Raw genomic sequence first — 27,396 nt, 5'->3', positions numbered from 1 at the left:
GCAAGAATCAGCAGAACCATAGGGTCCTTATTCATTATTTCACATTAGAATCTACGTAAAAATCAGAAAAATACCAGGCTTATTGCTATTTCTTCTATCTATTTATAAATCAAATGACTTTAAGCGCCTACTACCTGGTAGAAAAATATTACTCTCTATTACCCTACGTAAAATTGTTCCAGATGATTCTCTTCTACTATCTGATAAAATGTAACCTTTATATAAACCTTTGTATACAACTGTCTCTATAGTTTTTCTAATTTATGCTGGTACACATTTCGAAAATTTGCTATCTAACTGATTTTCTAATGGCAATTACTAAAATAAGACACTTTGGATATTATCTGTTTCCTTAGATACATTAAATAATACGCTTCTAGGATACAATAGATCAGAGGAATGTAAGAGATATCGGGGAATGGATAGGACAGTTCGCCAGCGCAGCGCGATAACTCCACTAAACTTTTGAATTAACGAAAAACAATTTAGCACAACAAATTAGAAGGGTTGATGGGGGTGTTGTTGGAAAAGAATCGCGGATCAGAGGGGCAAAGGAGTCGGTAGTGTGGAGTGAGTGAGGGGAGAGTATAGGGTCGGGATATCAAGTGCATGAGCTCCCAGGAGTTCCGAAACTGAGTAGGCAAGGGGGGGTAAGGTAATGGGTGCAAGAGTAGGACGTGGGGGACGCGGGGTTGGGCGCAGGGCAGCAAGCGCACGACGGTACATGGTAGCAGCGCTGGTAGACCCTGCACCCACTCCTGCACCCGTCACCAGCAGCTGCGCCGGCGCATGAATGGGGTAAGGAGCGTAACGAACGCCGCCGGCTGCCACGGCGCTACCTAGCAACTCACCGTAGGCGCCGCGTCCGGCGGCTCTCGTCTTTGCCAAGTTAGCTGGTAGCATGACTTCTTTCGGTTGTGCTTTTTTGCATTCCACCTGTAACAAATGAAAAAAATTGTTAAATTGACAAAAGAAAATATAAAAAATATAATAATAATAAAATGTATTATTTCCTAAGTTTGTTGGTGTACTCGTTTGCTTAACGACCGCAAGAAATTAGTGGAACGACATTAATTGTTTAAGAATTAATTGCTATTATTGTACTTGACAGCACTAAGTAAATATCATCACAAAATTGGGTGAGTCGTAAAATTATGGAAGAAAGGGGGTGACAAAATCAGTCGACAATCCGTTATGCTTCACGGTTCGACTCACAAATTGAATTTTAATATACTTTATTAAGTCAAAGAGCTTACCATTGAATGCTTATTGTACAAGATGACAAACTTCAGAAGGTTTGAAATATTTATTTGCTATTACAATATACAACTATAATGAGATCTATTTTCAATAAATAAATTGTTATTTGCTTTAATTGCCCTGTTTACTTCATTAATTATATTATGTTAATAGTAATAGAGAAATAACATTTATTCTTATAAAAATAACATCCACTAAGGTAAATTAATGTATCTTATAATTAAACTCTACGTTTAATCGATCCATTAAGCAATTTTAACGAACGGTATGGTTCTCTTCAGCTTGTATTTCCTTCCCCACCCAAGCGGGGAGGCTGGAGGCAAGTATAAATTACCCAATCTACGTTAACCCAAACCTCTAGCATTAGAAATTTCGCTACCAAATGAAATCCACACAGAAAAGTATGTAGGCTTAAATTATGTTAACGTCATTGAAATAGATCGCTTTGTTATATTTTCGTTTTTTAAAGAAAAAAGGTATGTACTTTCTCACATTAATCTAAAAATTTTGGACTATAAGTCACTGTTAAAAGAAAGACTTACAACTTCAAAACGAGTACATTTTCACGAATATACGTTGAATATCACATGACAAATTGTTACGTTTAAAACCGCTTGGCAGACGGACTAAAACTCGGAGTAACATTTTTCATCGGCGTGCATAATCGCGACGCGTTCTCGTTGTAGGTACGGTACATAAAGTCCCGTCCACATTTGTCACGCGGACGTCACGAGCCGACAAATGAAGGCTTTGCCGCGGCGTTCGCGCACTTTGTGCACTTTGCTCAACTTTCAACACCGACGTGGAACTACGTGCTTTTGCATTAACGCGGGGAAGTGAGAGTAAGGCTCCATCATGTGAAGTGTCTTTCTACCAAGTTTTATGCCTAGATAAGATTGAGTAATCAACATGTGAAGTTGAACTTAAAAGCTTAGATTATACAAGTAGTACGTATCAACAAAGGCTTTCATAAGGAATGTTTGTATAGCTCAGTGTTTTGTTTTATAATTTTAACTCAAATAACAAATATACTTACATATATGTAAATATAACTTACACTAACACTAGGAAGTACAATTGTGTATCGCATAAAACAATGGCTTGAAAGCTTTCCATAACACAATCGGTATTCTTTGCAACATAAAAGTAGTGAATCGCAATTTGTCACTGCCGATAAAGCTTTACAAATGAACCAGATCTACGCCAGCGTAGTGGTCGTCGTCATTTGTCCAGCAACACGCAAACTATGGGACAAATGTCACCATAACTGATAAAGTTTTAATGAGATTGAAGTTTTACTTCGACTTCGGATCTTTTATACAAAACAAAAAAAAAATAGTTAAGGACAATTGGATCAATTTTAAAATGAGACTTATACGTGTGTCTACGATAATACAATCACTTCTGAAGAAAATTCAGTTCGGGATCCAATGTTAATTGATGTCGCGTCGCTGGCGAGCGGAGTGGGAAACAAAAGGTCACAAACAATTCGCATCGGAGTTCGCAATTCCGATCAAGCGTTCGAAATCGCGACGCAGTTTAATGACACGAAAAATAACAAAGGTAAATTGTATTTAGCCCCGCTAGGTAGACGCGCCCCCGAGGTTGTATATTGATCGAATCCCATCGAGTACTATTCGACATCGACGCAAGGATCTCGGTTTAACGGAGCGGACTTAAGATCCTATAGGTTGAAGCTTACTGCCGCTTGAACTTGAGCCTTACCGCCCGCAAATTGTGCCCCTAATCCCATCGATGTGTGCGAAATTTAATTGTTTCGCTAGAAAAGACCGCGTTTTATACTTCGCCACCTTCACTGATCACTCGCGACTTGAGACGTATTAACGCAAATATAAAAGCAGTCATTATATTTTTACTCGATTGATTTTGACCAATTTCTTTTTCGTGGTTAAATAAATTCATATGTAAAAGTCAATAAATTTAAATGCCAGTACGGAATAACACGTACTGACGTTGAAATGTGATTTCGTTTTATTGTTAAATATGTGTCGCAAATAGTCAAGAATATTTTGACACAATCGGAAATAAATTTTGATGCTTGTTATTTATTTCTTCATCGATATTTATATAAAAGTATGCACTACATATTTTAATTAACATTTCAACTCACTGAAAAGAAATAGAAAATGTCTTTCCATTTATTCCTTAACAGTTTTTGACATGAATTATGATGATTAATTTAACTGTGCTTCTAGAAAAATTGTATGAATAATTTATTTTTAAAGGTAATACGATTAATCCATCCGTAGTTGTATAAATAACGTTTATAGACAGTTTTTTATTACTGTAATAAATTTGTTATTATGTGGAAAGTTAAGCGTTAGAATGACTGTACAGACTTATGCAAGTGTCTTTCAAGCGTGGAGCCAGGTAAGAAATCACAAAATATTGCAACTTTACGAAAGTACGGTATATGTTTACTGTGCTAGTTCATATATATTGACGTTAACTGCATTTTATAAGATTTTGCGTTTGTTTTCTTGCACTGTTTTCTTCGAAATTCTTTTGGTGGACGTTGGGCAGCCGGCCAAAGAGAAAAATTGTATAAAAAGTTAAAATGTTACGGTAGTTCTTAAATAAAAATTAACTATTATAATTAACGTAAAGGTAAATAGTAAAATTTGGAGCAATATTTTTACACAAAAGTTTGTATCTAACATATTTTTGAATTTAGAATAATATATATTACATCGTGGCTCACGCGTGATTTATATATATAGTGCTGGTGTTGTAAGAACACGTTTATGTACGTGAGAGATAAACGAAGACGCAAAGGGGGTAAAGGAGGGGTGTGTGATAAGTTTATCAGGCAAACCTCTCGGCTTCGTATTGACAGAACGTCGCAAGCTTGGCCCTGATTGCCGCCAAACGGAAGGCGAATCGTGGGAACCGGAGACTAGGTAAGAGCTCCACAAACACGTCCCAAAAAAATGGATATTTGTTTCCTTTCTAATGGAGCATTGATGTATAAATAGCGAACCATTTTATAGATAGGTATAGGAATAGTAAGTATATACAAGACCCTTATTATAATTTTATATTAAAATTCTTAAAACCTTAACCTGACTTCTATTATGAGTTAATTTTGTAAAGAGCCTTGCTTGGATTTTTAGGATGGCTCATTGAAAAATGACTCTTTTAAGCGCAACTGCTCGAGTCCTTTCATAAAATTTTGATAACTGAAAAAATCTACTCAGAGCAGGCGATGTTACGTAAAGATGAGTAACAAATCTTGTACTCAACAGGTCATGGATAATGAAACACTGTGCCGCAACCTAGAAACTCTTTCCATATTTACCTGTTTTGAAGGAATAAGATAAGCAACGGTAGACGCTTTTCCGTTCAGCGACGATGCTTAAATTGTTTGAGTGTTTACTCAAAGGGTGAGGAGAGGAGAGGGGTGCGATGGGCTATAATGCGCGAAATTCAAATCAGATATACGATCGAGTCTTCACCCGTCGCCGATAAGCGGTAACGTTACCTGCAACGTTTCGTAGATAGCCCTCCAGCCACTCGTGTATTTCGCATCGCTTTATATTGAAACGCTGGAAATAAATTCCTAGATGGTCGCGAGCGACAGCTCGTAAAATTATTTTTGAGAATATCCCTACTTCTTATCACTATGATTTTTTTCGTAAAATTTGTCTCTAGAAACATGTTTTAATATTTTATAGGCATCAAATATATTTCGAACTTTATAACTTTATTCCCTTAAGTATCTCATAAGACATGACCCAAAAAGGCAATGTAATCAATATTCTTTTTAGAAGGTTAACGTCTGTAACTTTGCAAAACCTTGATCGGAAGAGGTTCTTTAGAATGTAATTTACGATAATTAATGATATTACCTTTACTATACCACACTACGCCTAACAAAACCTATTGAATAGAAATATATTATAATATTAAGGCGATATCAAAGCCTACAATTGCAGTCGCAGGAAACAGCGTTGAATTTAAAATTATCTTAGCAATGTTACCATTATAGAAATGTTAGTTAGGCATTAAATATTAAGAGGCTGTGTAAGCGCTGCTACGTATATGCTTCTGAAATATTTATCGTGGTAGAACGCGATGTGCGCCAACAGCTATTTCTAGTAAATCGATCGAATCAGTTATGTAGTTCTTCAACAAATGTTTGTTTAACGTTCGTTAAATATTATAAAACTTTTAATGGTAGCATATAATCGAAAAACGATTCAATTTATATTTATATTATCATTTAAGTTCTTCGGAATCAAGGTGGTAGGGATTTGAGCAAGCCGTTCTGGGTAGATACCACCCACTTATTACATTCTACTGAATATTCTATCAAACAGATAGTTTATATTGTTGTGTTCTACTTAAAAGGGTAAGTAAGTCAGAGTAACTACCGGCACAAGATCCATACCATCTTAGTTCCCAAATAGGTGGTACATCGACTCCAATTATGCTTAAAATTTCTTACAATGACGATATCTATGGGTGCTGGTGACTACTTACCATAAGTTGGCCTATTTGTCAGTCTGCCTACTTACTTTAAAATAAAAAGTGATACATAATAACACAATATACTAGAATGATTAATAAAATTTAAAGAATCAACGGTAATTGATCGACTTGGCAAGCGATATACATTTGAAACTCAATATGAGTGGTTGCAGTGAGAGTAAAACAAACAAAATGCCTATTGGCAACTACTTAGCAATGATAGCGGCTGTTTGCAATTGTATACGAACGCGATTACCGTGGACTCGTTGCTTAACTAATTCGTATCAAGCTTAAGAGCCACTTGAATGTTCTAGAAAAGAATAAAACGGTTGTGAATGGCTAGCGAAGATGGCGACCGCATCGTTTAGTCAATTGAAACGTGCTATAATGTAATTTGTATAATATAAGGTGGGGAAGCCGAGCAGAACCTCTATAAAAGTGTTTCCATGTTAGAATTAAAACGATTGAAGAATGAATTTCAAATGAAAATCCAAACGATGTACTGAATCTGAAAAAGTAGCATTAAAGACTACTTATGAGAGCGATTTGCATTTAAGTGTATAATTGTGGAATGTCGGCATCTGTTACGTATGCGTTAATGCAGCTTCAATTTGCAAAATTGGATGTTTCTACGGCAGGCTATGTAGTATCTCTTTTCTCTGTCAAACGCCCTCAGCTTTCATTAGGTAATGAAAATTCATTGGTCAAGTTTACATTACGGATGAGTGCTATAAAAGCAAATCCAATCTTATTGGTTAATGTTATCATCTGGATTACCTTTTTAAAGCTAATATTTTCTTTATTTCATTTTCAGAAATTGTAAATAAACGGTAAGATGATGTTTGAAATTAATAGTAGTTTGCGAGCGAGTGTATGATACAAGTATGTACATATTATAAGCTGTAGCAATTAGTAGCAATTAAGTGGGTTGCGTGGAGCGGCTGCGGCGCCTTGTCAGACCGCCACGGACTAGATTAAGGTTTGCGGCACATGGCTCCGGTGCTCATAAGTTGTTTTGCATGAATCTGTACGCGAATTTCATATGACTCCCAAGAGGAAACTCAATTCAGCACCTCTAATGTAAATGAAATTGTGCACAAGAAATAAAGCAAGACTTCTCGGCCGCTATTTATCGCAGCCAGTGTCTCCTAACTCCCCCGTAATGGGAATGTGGAGACGCACCAAGCGCAGTAATGAACAGGGCTGCTCTAACGTATGGCCTTTATTGATGATACTCACTTTCGCTATTATTGGTTTCTTACGCAGTTACGCTTTCACAAAAACCACCACACTCATATCATTTGTCGTGTGGCACCTTGACATGTGGTGTAGTTCACAGGACTTACTTTTCAAAGGCGGATGGCGTGTACTATAGAATATTTATTACAATGGTAATGTCTATAATTTTAAATGTGTGTTATTCTTGTAGACTAAAATCGAACTTAATTTCAAAATTATTAGACATTTCCCTGATATCGAATAAGTATTAGTAATTAAAATGTATTCTGATTCGGTCGATAGAAGCGTGTGCGGGGTGCGGGCCGTGCCTTTCCGTGCACCTGTGATTAATTAATTTTCTTTCACGCTTCAAATTTAAGTTTGAGTCGAAATCGTTAACGACCGGAAGGGCCTGTTGAGTTATAATTTACGTCTTTGCGTTCGCCTCAAGTTAGTTGCGTTACTTTTGAATTGCGTGCCGTGTGTGCATTATAAGCTATTAAATTTATATAGTATACGTACATAGGAAATTAGGTGGTTGTTCGAATACTGATTGCTACCAGATAACAATTGAACTAGTAGATTTTTACTTAAAAGCCTAGGAGTGATTGGTCGTAATTATAATGCAAAAATGTATATGCAAATCAATATAAAAACTTGATAAATTATTGAAATTGTGATTATTTAACCACTTTAAGTTTATTTATTTCATACAGACGTACTCCAGTTTGTATAGTATTGGTATGATTTATTAATAAGACGTTAGATTCTTTATTCAATAAAAAACCACAACAATACATTCGAATTAAATACACCATGAAGATCGGGTCAAGATTTTAAATTTTAAATAAGCTAGAAATCGTAAGTTTCAATAAGATTTTACTTACTTGATATATTACTTGATATATAGGAGGAATAAAAATCGGCTCGGACGAATCGATAAAGCTTAAGAGAGAAGTGTCTGGATCCTGTTAAAACGGGAAGTTTATGGTAATCAAGGCTGAGGAGGAACACTTGATTGATTGTTTAAAGCGAATTGAGTGGGGAAGAGTGAACGACCGGAAACGAAGTAACACTCGAATAGTAAAATAAAAAAGCAAAGTAATAACCTGGAAATGTCCCACTGCTGGACTAAAGAATCTTCTCCTTTCGAGGAGAAGGTTTGGAGTTTCTACTACGCTACACCCCGACATATGCAGTTTTTCTTTTCGAAGTTTTACTTCCCGGCCACGAATTATAAACACAAATAAGGCACATGAAAATTTAGAGGTCCTTGCCTGGGTTTGAGGCCACAATATTTGGTTAAAATTCACGTGTTCGGTTCTCGGCTTAGTATCATTTCTAAAACGCGGAAATTATTTAACGGGCAACATTAATGAAACCTGCTACTAGTACCGCAATAGTTAATGATACTCGCTACATCGGAGCCTGCAATCTCTTTCCTTATCGAAACGGATGCGCGAAGCCTATAGGCGAGACCATTCTTTAATGGCAGTAACGACAAGGGTGCGTTATACGGTCTTACACTAGCCCGTTAAGTCGCTAAGAGAAATGGCCATGGAGGATCTGAAGATTTAAGTGGCAGTTTCAAATGTGCCTACTTTTAGTGTTATTTCCTAAACGGAAACCATTTGTTTGCCTCATGTACGATCGAGAAGAAAAATGTACGCAATACCTAAAATGCTTTAGCAAAAGTGTTTATGCGATTGCTTGAAGGCAAGTGCACTCTTATAACATTGCATACTTCGCCTCTTTTTAAAAGTGCGGTTGTATTTTTCTTTTAACACCTTTAACGTAATGTCTCTTACATTTACAATTAATTTTCAATAAAATCAATTTAAAAAAATTAACAATAATGATATATTAAATGTATTGCAAAAATATAAGATCATATGCATGTGATAAAAACTATCGTAAACAAAAGAAAAAAATAACAGCAGACGGCAATTCGATTGTGATGGTTCGTTGACATAAAAAATATGCACATCAAACTAAAAGCACCAAATATACGTTTATATATATGGAGACTTCTTACTTTAAAGAGAAAAAAAAGTTACACATTTTTATCACGCAAACGACACTATTTTTATTTTTCGCTAACGTTCGTTACATGGTATATACGTAACCTTACACGCATCACAAGAGCATGACTGGGGTCCTATTATGAATTTTTGTGCGTAACAGGTAAAGAAAAGGTTCATGTGTCAGTCTCTCATGCTTAAATCCGGCAAATAGAAATTGATGTCAGGGGCGAAATCCAAACTGCACTATATCTTACACATTTCGGAACATCGCGCGCTTTGTTGCTTAAATTCATAGTAAAGTGAAGCAATTAAGAGAGTAATGTATAAGGACGTAATGGACTGAAGAGAATTTGTTGCAGCATTTTAATGGGGCCCGTATTTATGTTGCGAAATGAAGCTTCACGCTTCTGTATTTAAACTTGTGTCGGATGGCTCGTTTGTATTATTTTTTATTTAATTATTCGTTACTATAAATAAATATGCAAGTAAACATTAACATACATTTTGTTTCGTCAGTTCACTGTGATTTCAAGAAAAAACCCTTTCATATTTAATAGTTTATAGTTTATAGCCTTGTGCCAATATTTTTTTTAGGAAAGTTGTTTTGCTGTTCGAAAGCAAGGCATCACCCTATCACTCCGTGCAGGAAGGTGGAGCAGCTATTAGCTTAACGACCATTTTAATATAAGAGATGACGTATTAAATTTACGAGGGCAGCTACTCATGGCGTAAACATCGACGCTGACGTGACGCCTCTATCTTCTTTATTGCCTACGTAAATATAACTATTAGATGTCTTTATGATATGCTAACACAAAATTTTAATGGGTTGCATTGTTTACGAGTCATGTTCAAACTATAATATTATGTGAGTTACGCTAGCATCATCCTCAATGTCAAAATATTACACATAAATTCTGCGTGACGTTTGAAACAATGTGTCTACTTTGTATCCCCGTAGCAAGTTTGTCCCTCAAATTGTTTACGAAAACAACGTAAAAACTGAGTTTTACTGTAACAAGATCATTTGCGCTAGCACGCAACAAACGGCAGTTAGCGATTAGTTCCCGCTCCATTCTGTACACGTTAAAGATATTTTTCGACCGTCATTTATATAAATTATTACGGGAACTAAATAAAAACAAATGTTAAATATAAATAATAAATGAAGCGGCAAGGATATGCTCGATGACAAATTATCAAGATTACGTGTGTAGGGTTTCGATTCCTTTCCTAATTAGTCGTCAGGATTAGACGCGATAATGAATGACTCGTTTCTATTAAAGACTGCGACGAATACATTACGCTGGCGTATCGTTCGCTCTTTACACACCTCTCGTTTCGCACGGAAGCGAACCGTAATTACTCTAAAACACTACCCATTTGTTTGATGTCTTTGTTCGTTGTTTGCTCCACTTAGGGCGAGCATCACCCCCGATTCCTTCTATCCGACGCATGCAGTGAGATTCGTACAGCCATTATGGTACGAAACAATGGGGTGAGGCAAAAAACAAGCATTAATAATCAGGAATATGCATCGACAACGCGGGGATATATCAGTTCCCCAGGCTTTTCAGACTGATAGAACGGTGAAGGGAACTTTAAGTGACTATGTAGATAATGGCTCTTCTGAACAGTTGTAGGTATGTGACGCCAATTGAGATATTCGGATAGGGAATTCAGGGCGTGCTTTCTTTTTAGTCTATTTGTAAAGATTTCATGTATAGTGAAATGGAAAACATTGATCAATATATACTGTATTAGTATGGTATAATATGTTGTTTATATATTAATGATTAAAATCTTTTGCTTTGCCTATTGGCTTTTGTTATTTAAATCTTATTTTTTATTTATTTATCAATTCTTTATTGCACACGATTTACAAACATAAAAGAACAAGTAGTACATATAGTATGCAAATGCCCCATCACTTACGGTGATCTCTTCCAGGCAAAATTATCTGATGATAAAAAAAAACCTTAATCGATAAGGTTTATTACATAATATATATTTTTATTTAACAGAGAGTAAATACTAAGTTTTTTGGCGGATCTTATCAGTAGATATTATATTGCGAACAAGTGGTAGCTGAACATTAAATTTAATTCCGCAACAAGACGATTCAAATATTATTTTGATTTTGATACGTTATTTCTTATTATAATTGTGTTGTAAGTGTTATGTGTTAATACAAGTATGGTTTTATTTATGTAATTTAACAACACACTTATACCCAGACGACAACAATCCGACGAATTATTCCAGACATATTCCAGCATTTACGTATAAAATTACTTTTGTACAGCTGTTTGTCACACCGAAATGTTATTTAAGTTACCATTTAATTTTACTAAAATGGGCTTATAACAAATAGAGTTACTCGCAATAACCAACTTTGTAATTCTCTGTTAATTGCTGCGGTATTATATTGTATTTACTTTTATTGACGCTATCAACTGTTTTGGATGATAACAATTAAATAGGTATATATAATATTCTAATTACAAACGATATTAGAATTATGCAATAACATTATTATTATAACGCGAGCGCGGTATCCCGCGCATTACAGGCTTATAATGTTGTTTAAAAGTGATTATTATTTCAGGGTGGCATGATTACATTTGTTGCATTACGTAGCGTGGCGCTATCGCAAAATACCTCTGGTAATAATATGACTTTTAATGCAATACATTTAGTTTATATTAAGCATATAATCAGTATTTGAAATGTTATTTGATTTATGTATTATATATAATTTTTAATTCAAGATTCGATTATTATTTAAATTTCAATGAGTATTTTTTATTATCTTTGTAAGATGCGTTTATGTCATTCTGTGTTATAGTGATAATATTATTTTAAAATGTACTCACCCCTACGTAGAAATCAACGCAACTGTAATACGTTTAATTAATTTCGTTTTATAGTTTTAAGGTAAAGTAAATATGTTAAGCTAAGTTACAGTTATAGTATAGATATAGTTTTCATGTATGTTGACAAGTATATATAAGGGATGGCGTAGTGGCATATGATTGTAATAGTCTCGTTTAGAGCGGCTTATAATATATTGCAACATATGGACAATATCACCCTATAACTTACCAGCGGTTTGACATTACTTCGTTGTGTATTTTGCTTTACATATATTAAGAAATCACTGCATATAAATATAATATTTACTTTATAAACCACTGACTTAAGCTTCGACAGTTTTTTTATGTGAAATCAAAATTATTCTACTATGTAAGGCGTCTTATTAATAGTTGATTGTCTTCTGACAAATCGTAATCACATTTTAATGTTAATATGGAGGCAGAGAGAATCTTAATCTTAACAATTTTGTTTAATTTTTATCCCTAAATATTAGATGAATATAAGAATTGATCCACGATGTATGTAAATAATCGGAATATCTCGATTTTGAGTATTCGATTAAAATTTAATTCAGAAACCTAACCAAACCAGAAAACCAGAAATAGTTTGTACAAGATGTTTGTCTTTTAAATTTATTTCCTTATATAAATAAAATCATGTCAACATTTCGAATAATCATGTCTCCAGTTTCCCCGCGGAGAAAAATCTAAACACGTAAAGGCAGCTTTAGTGGCGTTTTATTGGCCCTGTTTGGACCAACGCCAGCTCACTCCTTACTCTAATTGATATTTGGCCGATAATGTTAACATTAAAAACGTATTCATTCTATTAAAAAAAAACAAATACATCACTCACTATCAATAAAAATACTTTGGTTTCTTATTGATTAGATGACAAACTTTAATTGAGTTGATTATAAATTTTCTCGCATTATATTGAAACTAATTCGTTTATATCATATTATAAATGGAAATTATGAAATAAATTAATAAACATTCATATTTATACTGTTGGTTTATTAGCGTTAAAATTGTTCTGTATTTGTAATCAAAGTATTTTTTTCATAATTCATAAAGAAATGCTTTATTATAAAAAAAACTATAAAATGTTCTGCATATAAAACCTTTTTAATAAAATGAAGAAGTAATAACATCACATAGTAGCATGAGAGACTACTATTATATAGCTCGTATAAAGTGCTACAAAATTTGTTAAAGTTCATTGTTACACTGTCACTTTAATGAAAAGCTTGCGAAACTTGTTTCGGACCTAAAAATATTTTTTAAATAAATCCTTTAAAAATAACAATATGTTGGCCAACTTTTCAGAAAACTGTATTCAAATTTAATTTACTTATTTAATGTTCTATTTTTAAAATTATATGACGTTACATTTTTCATAATATACTTGATGAATTTAAATTAAAAATATTCGTACTCACCATTTTGTTGTTGATTTCGTGAAAATGAATTTCGCACACTTTGTCTACTATATCTTCGCTTTGAAATGTGACGAAACCAAAACCTGAAACAAATGAATTAAATATAAAATTAATATCAGGAAAGGAAAATATTATATAAGACAAATATTATTTCATATAAATACGATGATCTTTACTTTCTTCGGCATAAAATGTAGCCTAGGAAAACTTAAGAAAAGTTTATTTGTCTATGACAATTGAAATTGTTTTAATAAAGCGATACTTCAAAAATTAATTGTCGATCTCAAGAAGTTACTTCGTTAGTTTGAAACGATGTCTACGTCTTTTAATTAAAGTAAATTGTCTTCTTGTTATATTAAGGACGCCACGATCCGAGCAAAGAACGCTATTGTCGGATTGCAGATGGAGCCAAAAGATATCACTTAAACATTTTTCAAAAATTTAATAATCCGGGAAGGTATTGGCAGAAATCGTAGCAATATTTCTTCCGATAAAGATTACAAGATATTCACGTGGCCGCTGCAAGGAGCAACTCCGCCGATCCGGTCCCATTCCAACTTTAAGGCTCAAGTTTTCCACATACGATTCATGAGTAACAAATTCCGCTTTTCGATATTTACAGTATTTCGAACAACAACTCTAAGAGCTTACAGCTCACATATAAACTTTGTAATAGGTCAAAGTATTATCGAAATCACGTAATCGTCTGACGACGAAGTTTTGTTTAAAGTGACAAACAATTCGAGGCGATGTGCAAGCGTGTTTCTATTCGCTAACGATTAAGATACACACGACTGACGTGACGTGTCCACCCACGACGGCAAATAGCATTAGTGAGCCGTTCTGTAAACAGTAGATGCCCCGCCGCGTTTACGCTGACATTGTACACCGGGTGGCGTCCCTCGTGTTCACTTGAAAACTTTAACTAGTTCGTCTCATGTCCGGTGACTTGTATTGTTGTTGTGTAAACATTTGTTATAAATTAACCTGATGTCGGTCGTTTGTATACTATACCAGGAAAACTATATTGAGTATTATTTATATTGATTCGATTGCGTTTGAAAATGTTTTCGTTAGTAAAATTTCTATGGATATTATTTAATGTTTAGTTCATCGTCTTCTATAAGTCTTTATGAGATTAAGCCTAAACAAACAATTCGTCGTCTTCATCGAAACTAGGACGCACTTGGTATTTCACGCGCGGCCGGGTGGCTTTACGTACGAATTGAGTCAAGGATAGTAACGCCCCGAAAAGGCAAATAGGGGTTTTGTTGAGTTCCATAGATCGTTGTATTTTCTTTATGCGTTATAAAGTTGCTACGGCGTGTTTAGTAAACAGGATACAACAGTTTTACATTGTTATCGATGAAAAGATATAACAGACCAGTATTGTAAGCCGTTTGTAAATAATTATATCAGTTGGTAAATATACTTTGAAAAACTATAAGTACGAAACAGGGAAGAGAAAAGTAAAACATAGATTTAGACAGTTACGCTGTTGAAATGAGGGTAATGTCGATTTTGTCCGTTATTTATGCGGGACTGTAAACGGAATAAAGTAGGGAGCAGGCAACATCGGCGTCCGGTGAGCAAAGTTATCTGCGGGCACAACGCTTCTGCAAATATTAAATCGGACCGTCAACTCAAAACAAACTACTTTACTTGAAGTATAAGTATCTAATTTATATTACTATCTACTTATTTCTACGGCATCTTAGCAACTGTAATACAATATTCGAATTTTGGAAATGAAACGAGAGAAATTGTATTGTCACTGACCACGTAAAAAGTTTTAGATCTCACGTTGCTTTTGTGTATTCGCTGTAGATAAATGGGGCATTTTCGTGAAATTCGTCCGCGTCACTTCTCGTAACAAAAGGGAAGATAAATAATCTCCGCGTAAGAAAAGGATTTTGTAAACATAATTATTTAAAGTCGCAATTGTTGCTCTGGATGTCTTCTAATGAAACTTCTTCTGGGACATTTGAAGAAATTAACTTTTTTTCAGTTTCAATTACGGCTTAGTCTCCATTGTTTAGATGCGATTGGATTAGAATCTTACAGATTGCTCGCAATTAAAATGTTGCCTGAGGTGGTATTACGATTAATAGGCTATACTGTTAATTATTATTTTAGGAATTTCGATAATTGTTAACGAAATCTTCTTTGGTATTTTTGAAGGTTTTGAGACATTTTTTTAATTATAACACTAAATAAATAGTATTGTTAAATAATATAATATATCTGAAAAAATGTTTAGTAAGGTATTAAGTAATATTATTATTTCATATAAAATAAATAAATTACGAATGCCACCTTGGATAGGTTCGTTATTTTAATATTACAACGAAAAGTTAAAGCGAAGATTATGAATGTGTCTGCCAATATCGAATATCTATCTCGACACATCTGTCGGGCGGCACGTGGGGCTGACAGGGGGCGGGCCCCGCCCGAATCAGGGCAGGCAGTATAATCTGCCCCGCACTGTATGAAACACCGACCGGTGGCGTTTATGAGGCTATAATAACCGTATAAAACGCGACTTATTGTAGGCGTCGATAACTGACTTCGTACAATCCTAGACCTTTACTTCGTGACACACACCAAGTTCATTTTCGTCTAAATTCGTCGCTACATTCTTAGCTTATACCACGTGTTTACACGAAAAGCTAACACGTCTAATTGCCTGAAGCAATGCGAACTATTAAGTGAATCAACGGTATTCGCTGCGACTATTTTTGCCTTGTTTATATGAAATAAAAATAACGTTCTACGTCCGCGGTAACAAGCAAGTTTTCATTAGGAGTGAACTCAACAAGCACTCAGATGAACAGCGGAGAAGTTGTCCGCTGGCCGCGCTCCGACGTTCAAACTTTTGTTATTGTTTCGCTTCATTATTGTAATACGAAATACGCAGCATTGTAATTAAGAGATACTAGGGAGCTGTCACATCTGATGAAATAGTTTTATAAAAGTTTTATCAACGTAGTCTCATCATAATAAAATGCTTGCTCCATAAATAATAGTCGGATTGCTTTTGCTTAATATATATTATCTAGAATGGATTTCGTATTGAAAAAAGAAATAGACCACACAATCGACAGATCGGCGATCGATGCTATTAGAAACCTATAAACTGTTTCATCCATTGTGTATTAACCTACAGATACCTTTCATTCATATTGTGAGATATTCATCTTACACATTCTGGATGTAATATATGTATGTAGAACATGAGAACATTGCAAAGTAATAGCTACATTTCTATGCAAGCAATTTAAACGTTTTTCTTAATATTATATATAGCTTTTATGAATAAAAAACTAAAATTACCGTTTATTTATAAAATAGACTTTATTAAACTTTCCAAGATGCAATAACCAAACAAACAGCTTGAACTATTTAAGTTACTGCTAATATCGAATGTTTGTTTATATTAAGATTTGCCTTAGGCTCCAGTTGAGCTGGTAGTCAAATAACTACACAAAAAGTATTAACCATGTCTGGGTATATATGCAAACAGTTTATTGCCGCTCCCAAGAATAATACACACTCCTGATTCCAAGACAAATATGTAACGAGAGGCTAATGCATTCTAAGCGAGGTATTCTAAATGCAAACTTTCGGCAAGCGAAGAAAATGGCGGATAAAAGCTGTTACAAAAAGAATTGGCTCCTCTTCATTTTCTCTATTGTGAAGTTGAATGGAACACAAACAATCAACTCTCCCGTGGAGTTGATTGTGTGGAGACACCCTTATTGTCTACGCTCAGGTAAATAAAGTAGAAACACAATTGGCCCGTGACTTTGTGCGTCGGCTTTTACAACTTTTAAATTCTTCTACTTCAATCTTATTGTTTTCGTCAAGTTTTTATATCCCTTTCATAGAGACATGTTTTCCAAAAAAATCGTTGAAGGGCGAGAAAAGAAAAATTACGGTATAAATCAAAGCCATCGAATTTTAGAGCGATACGTCGTAAGAGAAATATTTGATAGAGTAGCTGTTAGGCCGCAACCGGTGGAGTAATTTATCAAGGGCGACGGAACCCTCGTCCAATCGCTTGATGGCAATGCCATAAATATTTGCTTTAATAAGATTCTGTCCCTTTTATTCGTCTCTTGTTTTACGACACACTTTTGCTCGCAATTGCGACCATTGACCTAGAGCAGCGTGTGCGCATTATTTTTTTACTATCGGCATTTGCAGTAAAACGTCAGTAAAATCCATTATATCTTAAAACCTCGGCAACGTATTTTTCGTAAAATGTTTTACAGGGCAACAATCTATAAATAATTCTCATAAACACTTAAACGAAAGATGATGAGATGACAGTTATAAATGAGTTTTTCTGCGAAAATTAAAAGGTAAGCGAGTAGAAATCCAAAGGTAGCAACACCGTAAAATTTGCATATACCCCACAAGGGCGTACTTAGGAGCGTCTACGAGCGATTATTACCCGAAAAAAACCATTAAATTAAAAATAATTTATATGTTAAGGGTATTTGTAATGCTTTATGGCGCTGTTAGTGAAAAGGGCTTTGTAGTAAAAGAAAGCGTGAATTAAGATCTTGTTAGTCTAATGTGGTACTTTCGAGTTGTTTCGCGAAGGCCGAAGAGGCTTGAACCTCCCCATGTTAGTTTAGGACCTCGTATACCCTGTAACATAAGCTAATGGCAACCTAACTTATTTGCTCGACTAAAATACTTCCGCCAATGCTATCTTACCATTGTAAGTAATTTATATTATATTGTAAATGACACCTCTGCAGATATGTATCTAGTTGTATTATATAATGTACGCGTACAACTTTTTTTTTATGTACATGAAGTAACATGACCAATTAGGCAGTATATGCAAAAAAAATCTTTCAAAACTGCTTTTAATAAATATTATTAATTGTTTTTTGATGAAATATTATTAAAAAGGGTAATCAATTCAAAAACGTTTTTTTAAATCGTACTTGTGATAATTACCATTTAAGTATATACTGAAAAATGACATTATATATCGTAAACATTAATCAATTCTATACAGTTACACGGACGAAGAGATATGTGATGGTATCGGTTGTAACTAATTAGTGCAATTAAGCGTGTTATCGTCTCATCTCGGTAAACACGTGGGCGCCATGCTTTGGCATGCTCTCATATATAACATATAGGATTTCATATATACATATTTGCTTAACAACAAAGCGTTTTCGGAAATTAAGAAGTTACGTATTAAACTGTTTTTATGTATTTCATTATATAAAAATAAATTAATATAATAGATATGAAATACATTGAAATTTAAATTAGTTTTGTAATATGTTTTTTTTTGTATGCATGAGTAAAAGAAATCGTAAAAACACCATATTTGAAAATATAATTTAATTATTTTTTTTACATTCGTTTTCAAATTATAAGAACCATTGAGATGAAACTTATTAGCAAAATTAATAAAGAACCATACAAAACCACCGCCTTATTTGTTAATGAAAATTTCTTTGAATTATGTAATTAAATTTATTTTACATAATATACCTACAAAAATACATATAACCTATTCTTTATTTTCAATGAATTTGAGGACAATTATAATAAAAATATATATTCTTGTTGGTATTATGATATATAGTAAAAAATATGGTTCGACATTTTTATGAAATAGTATGAGATTATGTCACAGTTTTTGGTCCAGCATGATTGTTGCGGTGAGACGGGATCGCTCCGAGATCGCCACGTGAAGCGCGTAATCCCGCCGGAAAGACGTGCCCGAGAGGCACGGGAAAGGATTTAGGGATCATCGGACAGTGTACTAGAACAACAACCTTGTCGTGGTTACAATACAACGTGTGCCATCGACTCAACAACCTACAACTATTCTACAATTCACTAAGATGTATTACATCGATGTTTCAAAATCAATATCGGAAACTAACGCGCCGCTAGATATTTTAATAATAACCCCCGACCTCTGTAATAGTTATTAATAACGGCCTAACGTAGTACGTACCTTCCCCAGGCGGCTATTTCATAATTCTACGATAATCTCGAAACACGAAAGCGTTTTAATAAAGATTGTTCGCTCATAAATGTTACGAGTGCCGATATTAAATTTATTCGATGTCTGGGAAAACTCTTATAATATGAAAGTTGCGGTGGAGTGCATGGTTCTGATAATATCGTTTTAATTGCGTACGGAGGGAGTGGGAGGCGAATTGTGATGCCGGCTGTGAGCCGAGGACTTGCGCAGATTGTCAATGAAGACGCCGCTAGCACGTACGCCACGGTTCACTTGTTAGGAAGACCGCAGTGAGAAACCCAAATATTTACTATTGCATTCGAAATACAAAACTTTGCACTCGAAAAAGAGCCATCTTAAAGTTTGTGAGCGTTGCGAGGTCGTATTTTGAATTGTCCTCTGCTGAGTTCTCGAGTGACCAGTCTGTACCGGGACGGTTTATTGCAACCACGCTTATTTGCCGAGCACTACAAAACTGTTTTCGTACTGATTTGGGCAATATTGCACTTTGATTTTTACGTTAGGTCTTTTAAGACGTTTTCTTTTGTTTTAGAAATGAATTGTTTTATGCATTTTCTTAACGGTATTAAGTTACTTTTCAATGTCAAATGTTCGACACCTTATAATTGAAATGTCATTTAAATTATACATACAATACAATACATTAATATGTTTAAGATATTTGAAAGGGTGTGTGATTTTTTTCATTTATATATAAAAATATAAATAAAAGTCAAAAGAAAAAAATATTATATGAATATTTACTAAATTTATTTTAATATACATTCAGCTTCAGTAAAACGTCGTCAAATGCCACTATAACCTAATAAGAGGCTGTAAGAGATGTGGCCACTGAGTACACCAGCTCCCGGCTCTTAAATATGCCAACACAACGGAGTTTTATTAAAAAGCTGGAGCGGCCTTTTAAGTCGATTCTTCATACAATACCGCTCTATCCGCCGCTTTGTTCTCACACACTCGTAAGGGTTTGTGCACACAAGCACCTGATACGAGTGGCGCACAATAAGTGCAGAATGTATTTACGCAGCGCGATTACGCATCGCTCGCTAGGCGAGATCGAGCGATGAGTGATTGTACAGTATGCGACAAATCTGTCACAATACATATAGTACGTGTTATGAGTTCCTGGTAGCATAGTTCTTTTTTTATTTTAATTGGAAAATCCTTCTGTTTGGCGACATTTTTTTCCACTTGGGGGCGAGTGGAATTAATAATGTCATGTTCATGTATTTAATCGATACCCTACTCCTTGATAATTGAGAAAGTCTAGAAAGTTTTAAGTTAGTGAAAATGCAAAACAAGAAACAAACCCCCTTTATAATTTAAATTCTTAAGTCGACTGGAGGCGGTGACTAAAACAGTAATTTAATAAAATAAGAAACTGAATAATTTAGTTATATTCACAAGAAGAATCAGTAATACAATTTTCAAAAGTCTTTTAGGCTATTAAAATGGCCGGTACATGGTAATCAAGTGTTATTAATTAGATTGCATTTCTACAGGTAGGTTGCTATAAAGATTGTTATAAGAGAGAGTTAACCGCGCGAAGTAATCGTAGGCTGGGGTCGTTTTACGAGTCCGACTTTGCATATCACAACAGATGTTTGAACAATAAAACTGGAAGAGCCGCACGGGTATTGTGTCGAGTTGTTACTTGTATAAGTGTATCCCTTTGATCGCTATAATAATTATGCTCTCCTGGTACTCAGTGGCGTGTACTGAAGGATCGAGGAATATCATTTGAACTTTGTTAACCAAATTAAAACAGGGTTGGTGAAATTTTGTGTAAAATTTTATTTGATGAATAGTTTTTGAAGTTCCGTTATCAAACCGTAACCCGAGGCGCGCTTTTACGTTAAATCGCACTATTATTGTTTCTACAGTTCGCATTTAACTAATTTGCATTAAATTTTGTAATAAATATTTAGGACAGAGGTGAAAATTTTAATTAATTATTTAACAAAACAGTTTTTTTTTAATTTTCAGTTATGTCGTCTTTTTTAAAAAGCTGTTTTTTATGTATTTTTTTTTTTAATATAAATCAAATTAATTTAAGTATGTTTGAATGATTTATTTGGTATAAGCATAATATGTTATAATATAATTTGCGTGATTAACCAAAATAATCAGGTTGTTTCTCTAGGTACATAATTATTCTTCACGGAGATACCATAGATAAATACATATCATTCTTTATTAAGAATGATATGTATTATCATGTTATCAAACTTAATATGTTAAGTTATTGCATAACATATTAAGTCAAAACTATGATACTTTACGAGTGTAAATTTCACAACAGTATCACTAAAATTGTTAAATTGTTCGCTTTGGTACGGCTAACCAACGAAAATAGTAAAATAGCTTAAAATTTTCGGACACATTCGTGAAACGTAAAGCAAAGCCAGTGACGTATTTCACGTTGAGTATTTACGTAAAAACTTTTTTTGAATTGAACTAAAATGTTATGTTCGAGCTTAGGTTTTGCCAGGGTTTTAAAAGACTAAATAAATAATTCGCGGCGTCTGCTATTTTACGCTGCTTTATGTTTTGATATAACAGATATTTTGTTTTTTTTATTTTTTATATTTATTATTTTAATTAAGACATTGTTTTCAATTCGTTTACCATTTAAAGTTTAAAAAAACAAGCAGCGTTAATATTTTATCGTTGAAGTTGTGGTTATCAAATTAATTTTGTTTAACTCATGTGACGTGTTATATTTTTATAGTAGATAAAAACAACGATCGTTTGACCAGGTTAAGCTTATTTAAAGTTCTGAATAAAATAATAGCGAGATCGGAGCGAATGCTAAGCGTCCGATTCAAAATTATAATGCCCTCACATTTAAATTCGAAAAGTTGTCCAGAGCATTCGACGCGGTGACGTCGAAAGAGTATTACTTATGAATCAATAGTTAATGAGTATCAATGGGGCTTTCGAAACTCCAGCCTCTGTGCATCGCTGGCGCATCATTAATATTGAAAGTTACGTAGACTCCATTGTCTCTCGAGTGGTCGCCTTTGTATATTATACGTCGACTTCTCTACGGAAATGAACTACTCATTTCCTTTAGTATAACTTTTCCTTAATACTATATTGGCTCTTTGCGATATTGTTTCTTTCGGAGTTTTTTATTTTTTTTTGGTTTATAACGAGCTCTCTTTAATCTTTGTACACGAGTAGATGTAATTAATGAGGGGTATTGATAATTATCAGAATGAAAGCGATTGTTTTCTTTACATGAAATTATTTCTTTTTGAAGTTGTTTTTAATTAATATTCGCATTAAATATTTTAACTATAATATTTTCACTAAATGCAACCTATTTGTTTTGTAAGATTTATAACTGTAATATTCTCGAGAATTTATATCCAAATATCCGAAATAACACGCACACTGTATTCGAGACAAAAGTGGAAAGCTAGTACTTGAATAAATGATGTTTTTATGACTCTATTAAAATAATAGATAACAATAACTCACATGAAGGTATTTCTACGTGTTATTTATAGGTATAATTTAATAGCGTATTTCGGCAAGACTAAGGATAACTTGCGTTTTTCTTTCTCTGGATTACAGTTCCCTAGTGGAACATAAATATAAAGAGTCCCGTGGTTCAAGGCGCTGTCCAAAGTTGAGCCAAAGAAAAATAAACTAACCTAAAACGATTTCGTTCATTTGGGTGTAAGTTACCCTCAAAATTGAGGCTGTGCTGTTCTACGAATCCTATTACATTCTCCATATATTATTTGTCATTGATTCTCAATTGATTTGATATAATAATCAACAAACAAAGTCTCAACAAAGATTTTAATTTAATAATCGAAAAAATCCTCTGACTGGAAACTACTTAATAAATAAATTATAACAACCAAAAAACTGTAATAAACACATTTTTTTTAAAAGATACATGTTTCAAAGTTGTACATACAATATGTAGATAATTTAATTATATAATTTTAAGTAAAAATAAAGAACAAAAATCATTAGTCAAAATAAATCCTCAGCTGCGAGGTTTTCTCACGCTTTGTGATAAATTAATAATTTCGTACCTCCTTAAGAAAACAACCCTGAGTAAAATCTAATTTCAAGTTTATACAAATTGTACTCCCGCCTTTTAACTAATGATCGTCGCTGAAGACAAATCTCGTCTTGTATGAAGTTAATTTTAAAATATTTAAGATTTGAAACGGTATAGAAATATATAAAAAACAAAAAACGTAATAGAAAATTATATAACTTGTTAATACTTTTTATGTCATAAAAATTATAGTTTACAACCAACGAAAGTTACATTATTATGTGGGAATATATATACACACACATATTAATATTAATTATAAAAACGCAATATACTTGTGACAATCAAATTACATAATTATGTCCTCCAGGACCGATATCGGCCACGGCGGCCAATATTAAGAAAGATTAGCCAACTGCGCAGGACATATTATATTAGTGCACCAGTGGGAGCGCAAACATAGTTGCATTCTTTATTTTTATTTTTATAGAATAGAAAGGTGGACGAGCATATGGGCCACCTGATGGTAAGTGGTCACCAACGCACTTAGACATTGGCATTCTAAGAAATTACAACAATCGCTTACATAGCCAATGCGCCACCAATCTTGGAAACTAAGATTTTATGTCCCTTGTGCCTGTAATTACACTGGCTCACTCACGCTTCAAACCGGAACACAACAATATCAAGTACTGATGTTTTGCGTTAGAATATCGGATGAGTAGGTAGTACCTACCCAGACGAGCTGGCACAAAGCCACTAACCACTGGTCACTAGCTCTCATAATCCGATGGGACGGCAATCCGAAACGATCGGAAAGAGTTCAGGCGCAGGACCTATATACAATACTTAACAATAAAAAATATAAAAAATAATTATTATTACAACGCAAACCCGAATGGACAGCGAAGATAACGAGTACCGATGGTTCTTGCCTATGCGTAGTCACAGCGGCTCGCAGTGACCATTTACTCGTTGTACCCCCCCAACCGACTTGTGATATTACATTCGTCTTTAAATAATTTTCTCACTGTTCCATGTTCTTATTCCTGTGACTGTATATTATTTAGTGATCTCCTTACTCTGACTATTGTTGTATATTGTGTAGTGAATTATATGTGTGTTCGAACCAACAAGTGACTTTTATTTGTTGTGATCTTCTTAATTTAACTATTAAACTTATATACTAGGCGTTGGTTATAATATCGGAACTCACTACCTAAAAATAAATCGTATTAATATTTTTTTCTTCATTATTATTAACTTATCCTGTTTTACGTTATTCGAAGAGGATTTTATGAGCTTGTTTATCGAGGAATATTTGATAAGATTTTTAGACGCTAAATAACGTTACTAAAATTGGATTACTTATTAACACTTATGAATCATCTTATATTCGAATTTATATCATAGTTCAAAGAATACAATAACCTTTTTTATGGGTTTTCAAATATATTGTATTATTAAGATCTGTGTCTAAGCATAATTATTCTAAAGCTGCAAAAATAACATTGTGGTCACTCAACTCTAAAAAAGTGAACACAATTTATCAATGAGATATTCAAATCATTCCATTTTTAAAAGTATAAGAAAAATCGGGCTAGCTTTCTTTTCTATTTTGTATTCCTAAGCAGAGCAATGAGAAGCATTCAATAGGAAAATAAATGATTTCGGAACCGGTCGAGCGCCTTTTGCCTTTTACTAAAAAACAAACCTGATAATGTACAGCGTTGCTTAAATAAATAACATCTTTCATATTTCGCTTTTATTAATATGAATTAATGATTCGTTTTTGAATAAATCATGCATACATGTATGTGTTATATTTGCTTAATAATTATATATGATTATTTCAATTTTAGTTAGCAGCATTTTGTTTAATTACTTACTGGAAATTGGAAAAAAGGTCGAAAGGATGATGTGCAGAAAAATGCGCATTAACAATGGATCATTAGACTTTGAAAAAAAATTATAATTAAATTAATGAAATTCTGTAAAAGATTTTCAGGAGCCAATCACAATTAGCCTTTAAAATTACGCGATAAACATTAGGCACTGATTGGATCGCCGCCTTCTTTTGGGAAATTGCCTAAAAATCTGTAAGGTCACGAGTGGGTGAGATCGCTCCCTTACCGTTTTTTTCCGTGAAACTATTTTAATTAAGGCCGATCGAACGGAAGGAGTTTATAGAGGGACAAATCGATCGGGGGTGTATTGGGGATGTTCAATTTGGTGGCTCTCGATGAAGCTCCGAAGCTACTAGTAATTGCCGTGGTCATTAACATTTACGATAATGATCTGGCTCAGATTGACGTTCCCTATCGTCTTCGACTACGGCTCGAGATATGAGGCTAATCCTGGAGGATGTTGCTGTATCGCGTTATGGCACCCTCGTTGTATGTAGATTTTGGAATTTAGAACGCCGATGTCATTTTCAATACAGATATCGAATATAGTGTGATAACGCTTTTCTTAAATATCAATTTTTACGTTATATATTTACTTCTAATGTATATTATAATAGGAGCAATTAAGTACTTCTCGATATCAAGAGTTCAATAATAAATGAAGTAATAACGTGGAAGTACATTGTCTATCGAGTTGCTTCAAATTAAACTAAACTACAAACATAATACTATATTAAATTTCAAACCATTGTTTCCAGACCGTCATTAAAGCTTCGCGTCTTCGTTTTACATCTTGTAGCCTTATGGGACAAACTTCTTGATTTGGGGATATTAATATTATAATACATAACGTTCGTTCTAATTTTGAATTCTTCGTTGAATTATGAAGAGGTAAATAAGCAGCTCGTGAGCGCAATAGCTCATTACATTTTAATGATTGCGAAAAAAAATATGTAATTTGTGAAAAAATTCCATCTCCGTAATAGGACTGAATTTATATTTAAAATTCATTTGTAAAATATTTAATATATACTTTCAAATGAAATATTTACTATATTATCATAATTTTCTATTATTATATAATGAATTAATAAAAACTTCTCGTTGTCGAAGCTATACAATAAAGTATGCATATGCATGCAAGAAATATTTCTTAATATCAATTAAAAAAAAAAAATAACCACTATAAATAAACCGTAAACTACATTGTGGTTTAAAAATGAACTCATTTTTCTAGACAACTGTTGCGTCAATAGCACACCCTCTGTAAAATACTCGTGAATAAATCAAAAGGCATATTATAAATCTACTTCAATATTTTCTTGACATAAAATAAGCCTTTTGAACGAGGAGGAATAAGCGAATGGCTTGTACGTGCTCTCCGTACCATTATATTAGGCTGGGTGCACACAACGTGTAGGTATAAAACGGTATTCTTTTGTACCTAACCCTTATCTCGCCCGCCTTGTACTCACCACAACCCCTTGCTTCCATAATGATGTGTCTAGCAAAATGCAAGCCTAAATATAAGGTGTAATTTCAAGTTCTTTTGTAATTTATTTCATGCGTGGACACGCACACTTTAAGTTACAACATGCCCACTTGTAAAAGGATGCAAATTTAAAGGTAATCATATTTTTGATGAATATTAAAATTTATTTCGTCATTTCAGACGTATAGTAATAAATAGAATAAAACTTTATTATATAATAAAATGCAAAAAATATATTAAAGAGTATATATTTGACTATCAGATAAGAGTAACAGTATTTATTTATTAAAGTTATTTATTACATGATTGGCTTTTTAGTTTATTGTTAATTAGAAAACTACGTTAGTCCGTGAAATGTGTTTGGATATATATATTTAATTTGTTTTTTTTTTTATTATTATTATTATGTAGTTTAAACTTATAATTATATCTATATACTGAAGTCAGGGAGAACAGGACCCCAAAGAATCTTCAATTACATAGAATTAGCACGTAATGAAGTACAAAGTTTGTACCTCAACTACTTTCATTATGCAGACTTGGCACTCATTTGTGTGGAAGTATTTACAATAAAACTTTTCAACTTAAAGTAGTTAACTTTGACTGTGTAGTGAAGCTGTCTAAATACTTAGGA

General features: G+C 33.7%; 1 protein-coding gene across 7 annotated transcripts in view; it reads right to left on the bottom strand.

The window, feature by feature from the left end:
* The window catches only part of LOC126770030 (RNA-binding protein Musashi homolog Rbp6), a 487,537-nt gene that overhangs the window by 18,497 nt on the left and 441,644 nt on the right, over positions 1-27,396 (bottom strand). For all 7 annotated transcript variants that reach the window (XM_050489154.1, XM_050489157.1, XM_050489153.1 and 4 more), the window contains 2 exons: positions 13,312-13,394; positions 852-936 (listed from right to left, as the gene is read on the bottom strand). In XM_050489154.1, the coding sequence (XP_050345111.1) occupies positions 852-936; positions 13,312-13,394 (168 nt within the window). The remainder of the gene's footprint in view (positions 1-851; positions 937-13,311; positions 13,395-27,396) is intronic.

The sequence above is a fragment of the Nymphalis io genome, chromosome 8 (genome assembly GCF_905147045.1).
Source record: "Nymphalis io chromosome 8, ilAglIoxx1.1, whole genome shotgun sequence".
NCBI classification, from domain to species: Eukaryota; Metazoa; Arthropoda; class Insecta; order Lepidoptera; family Nymphalidae; genus Nymphalis; species Nymphalis io.
This window is presented reverse-complemented; position numbering and strand designations above follow the sequence as displayed.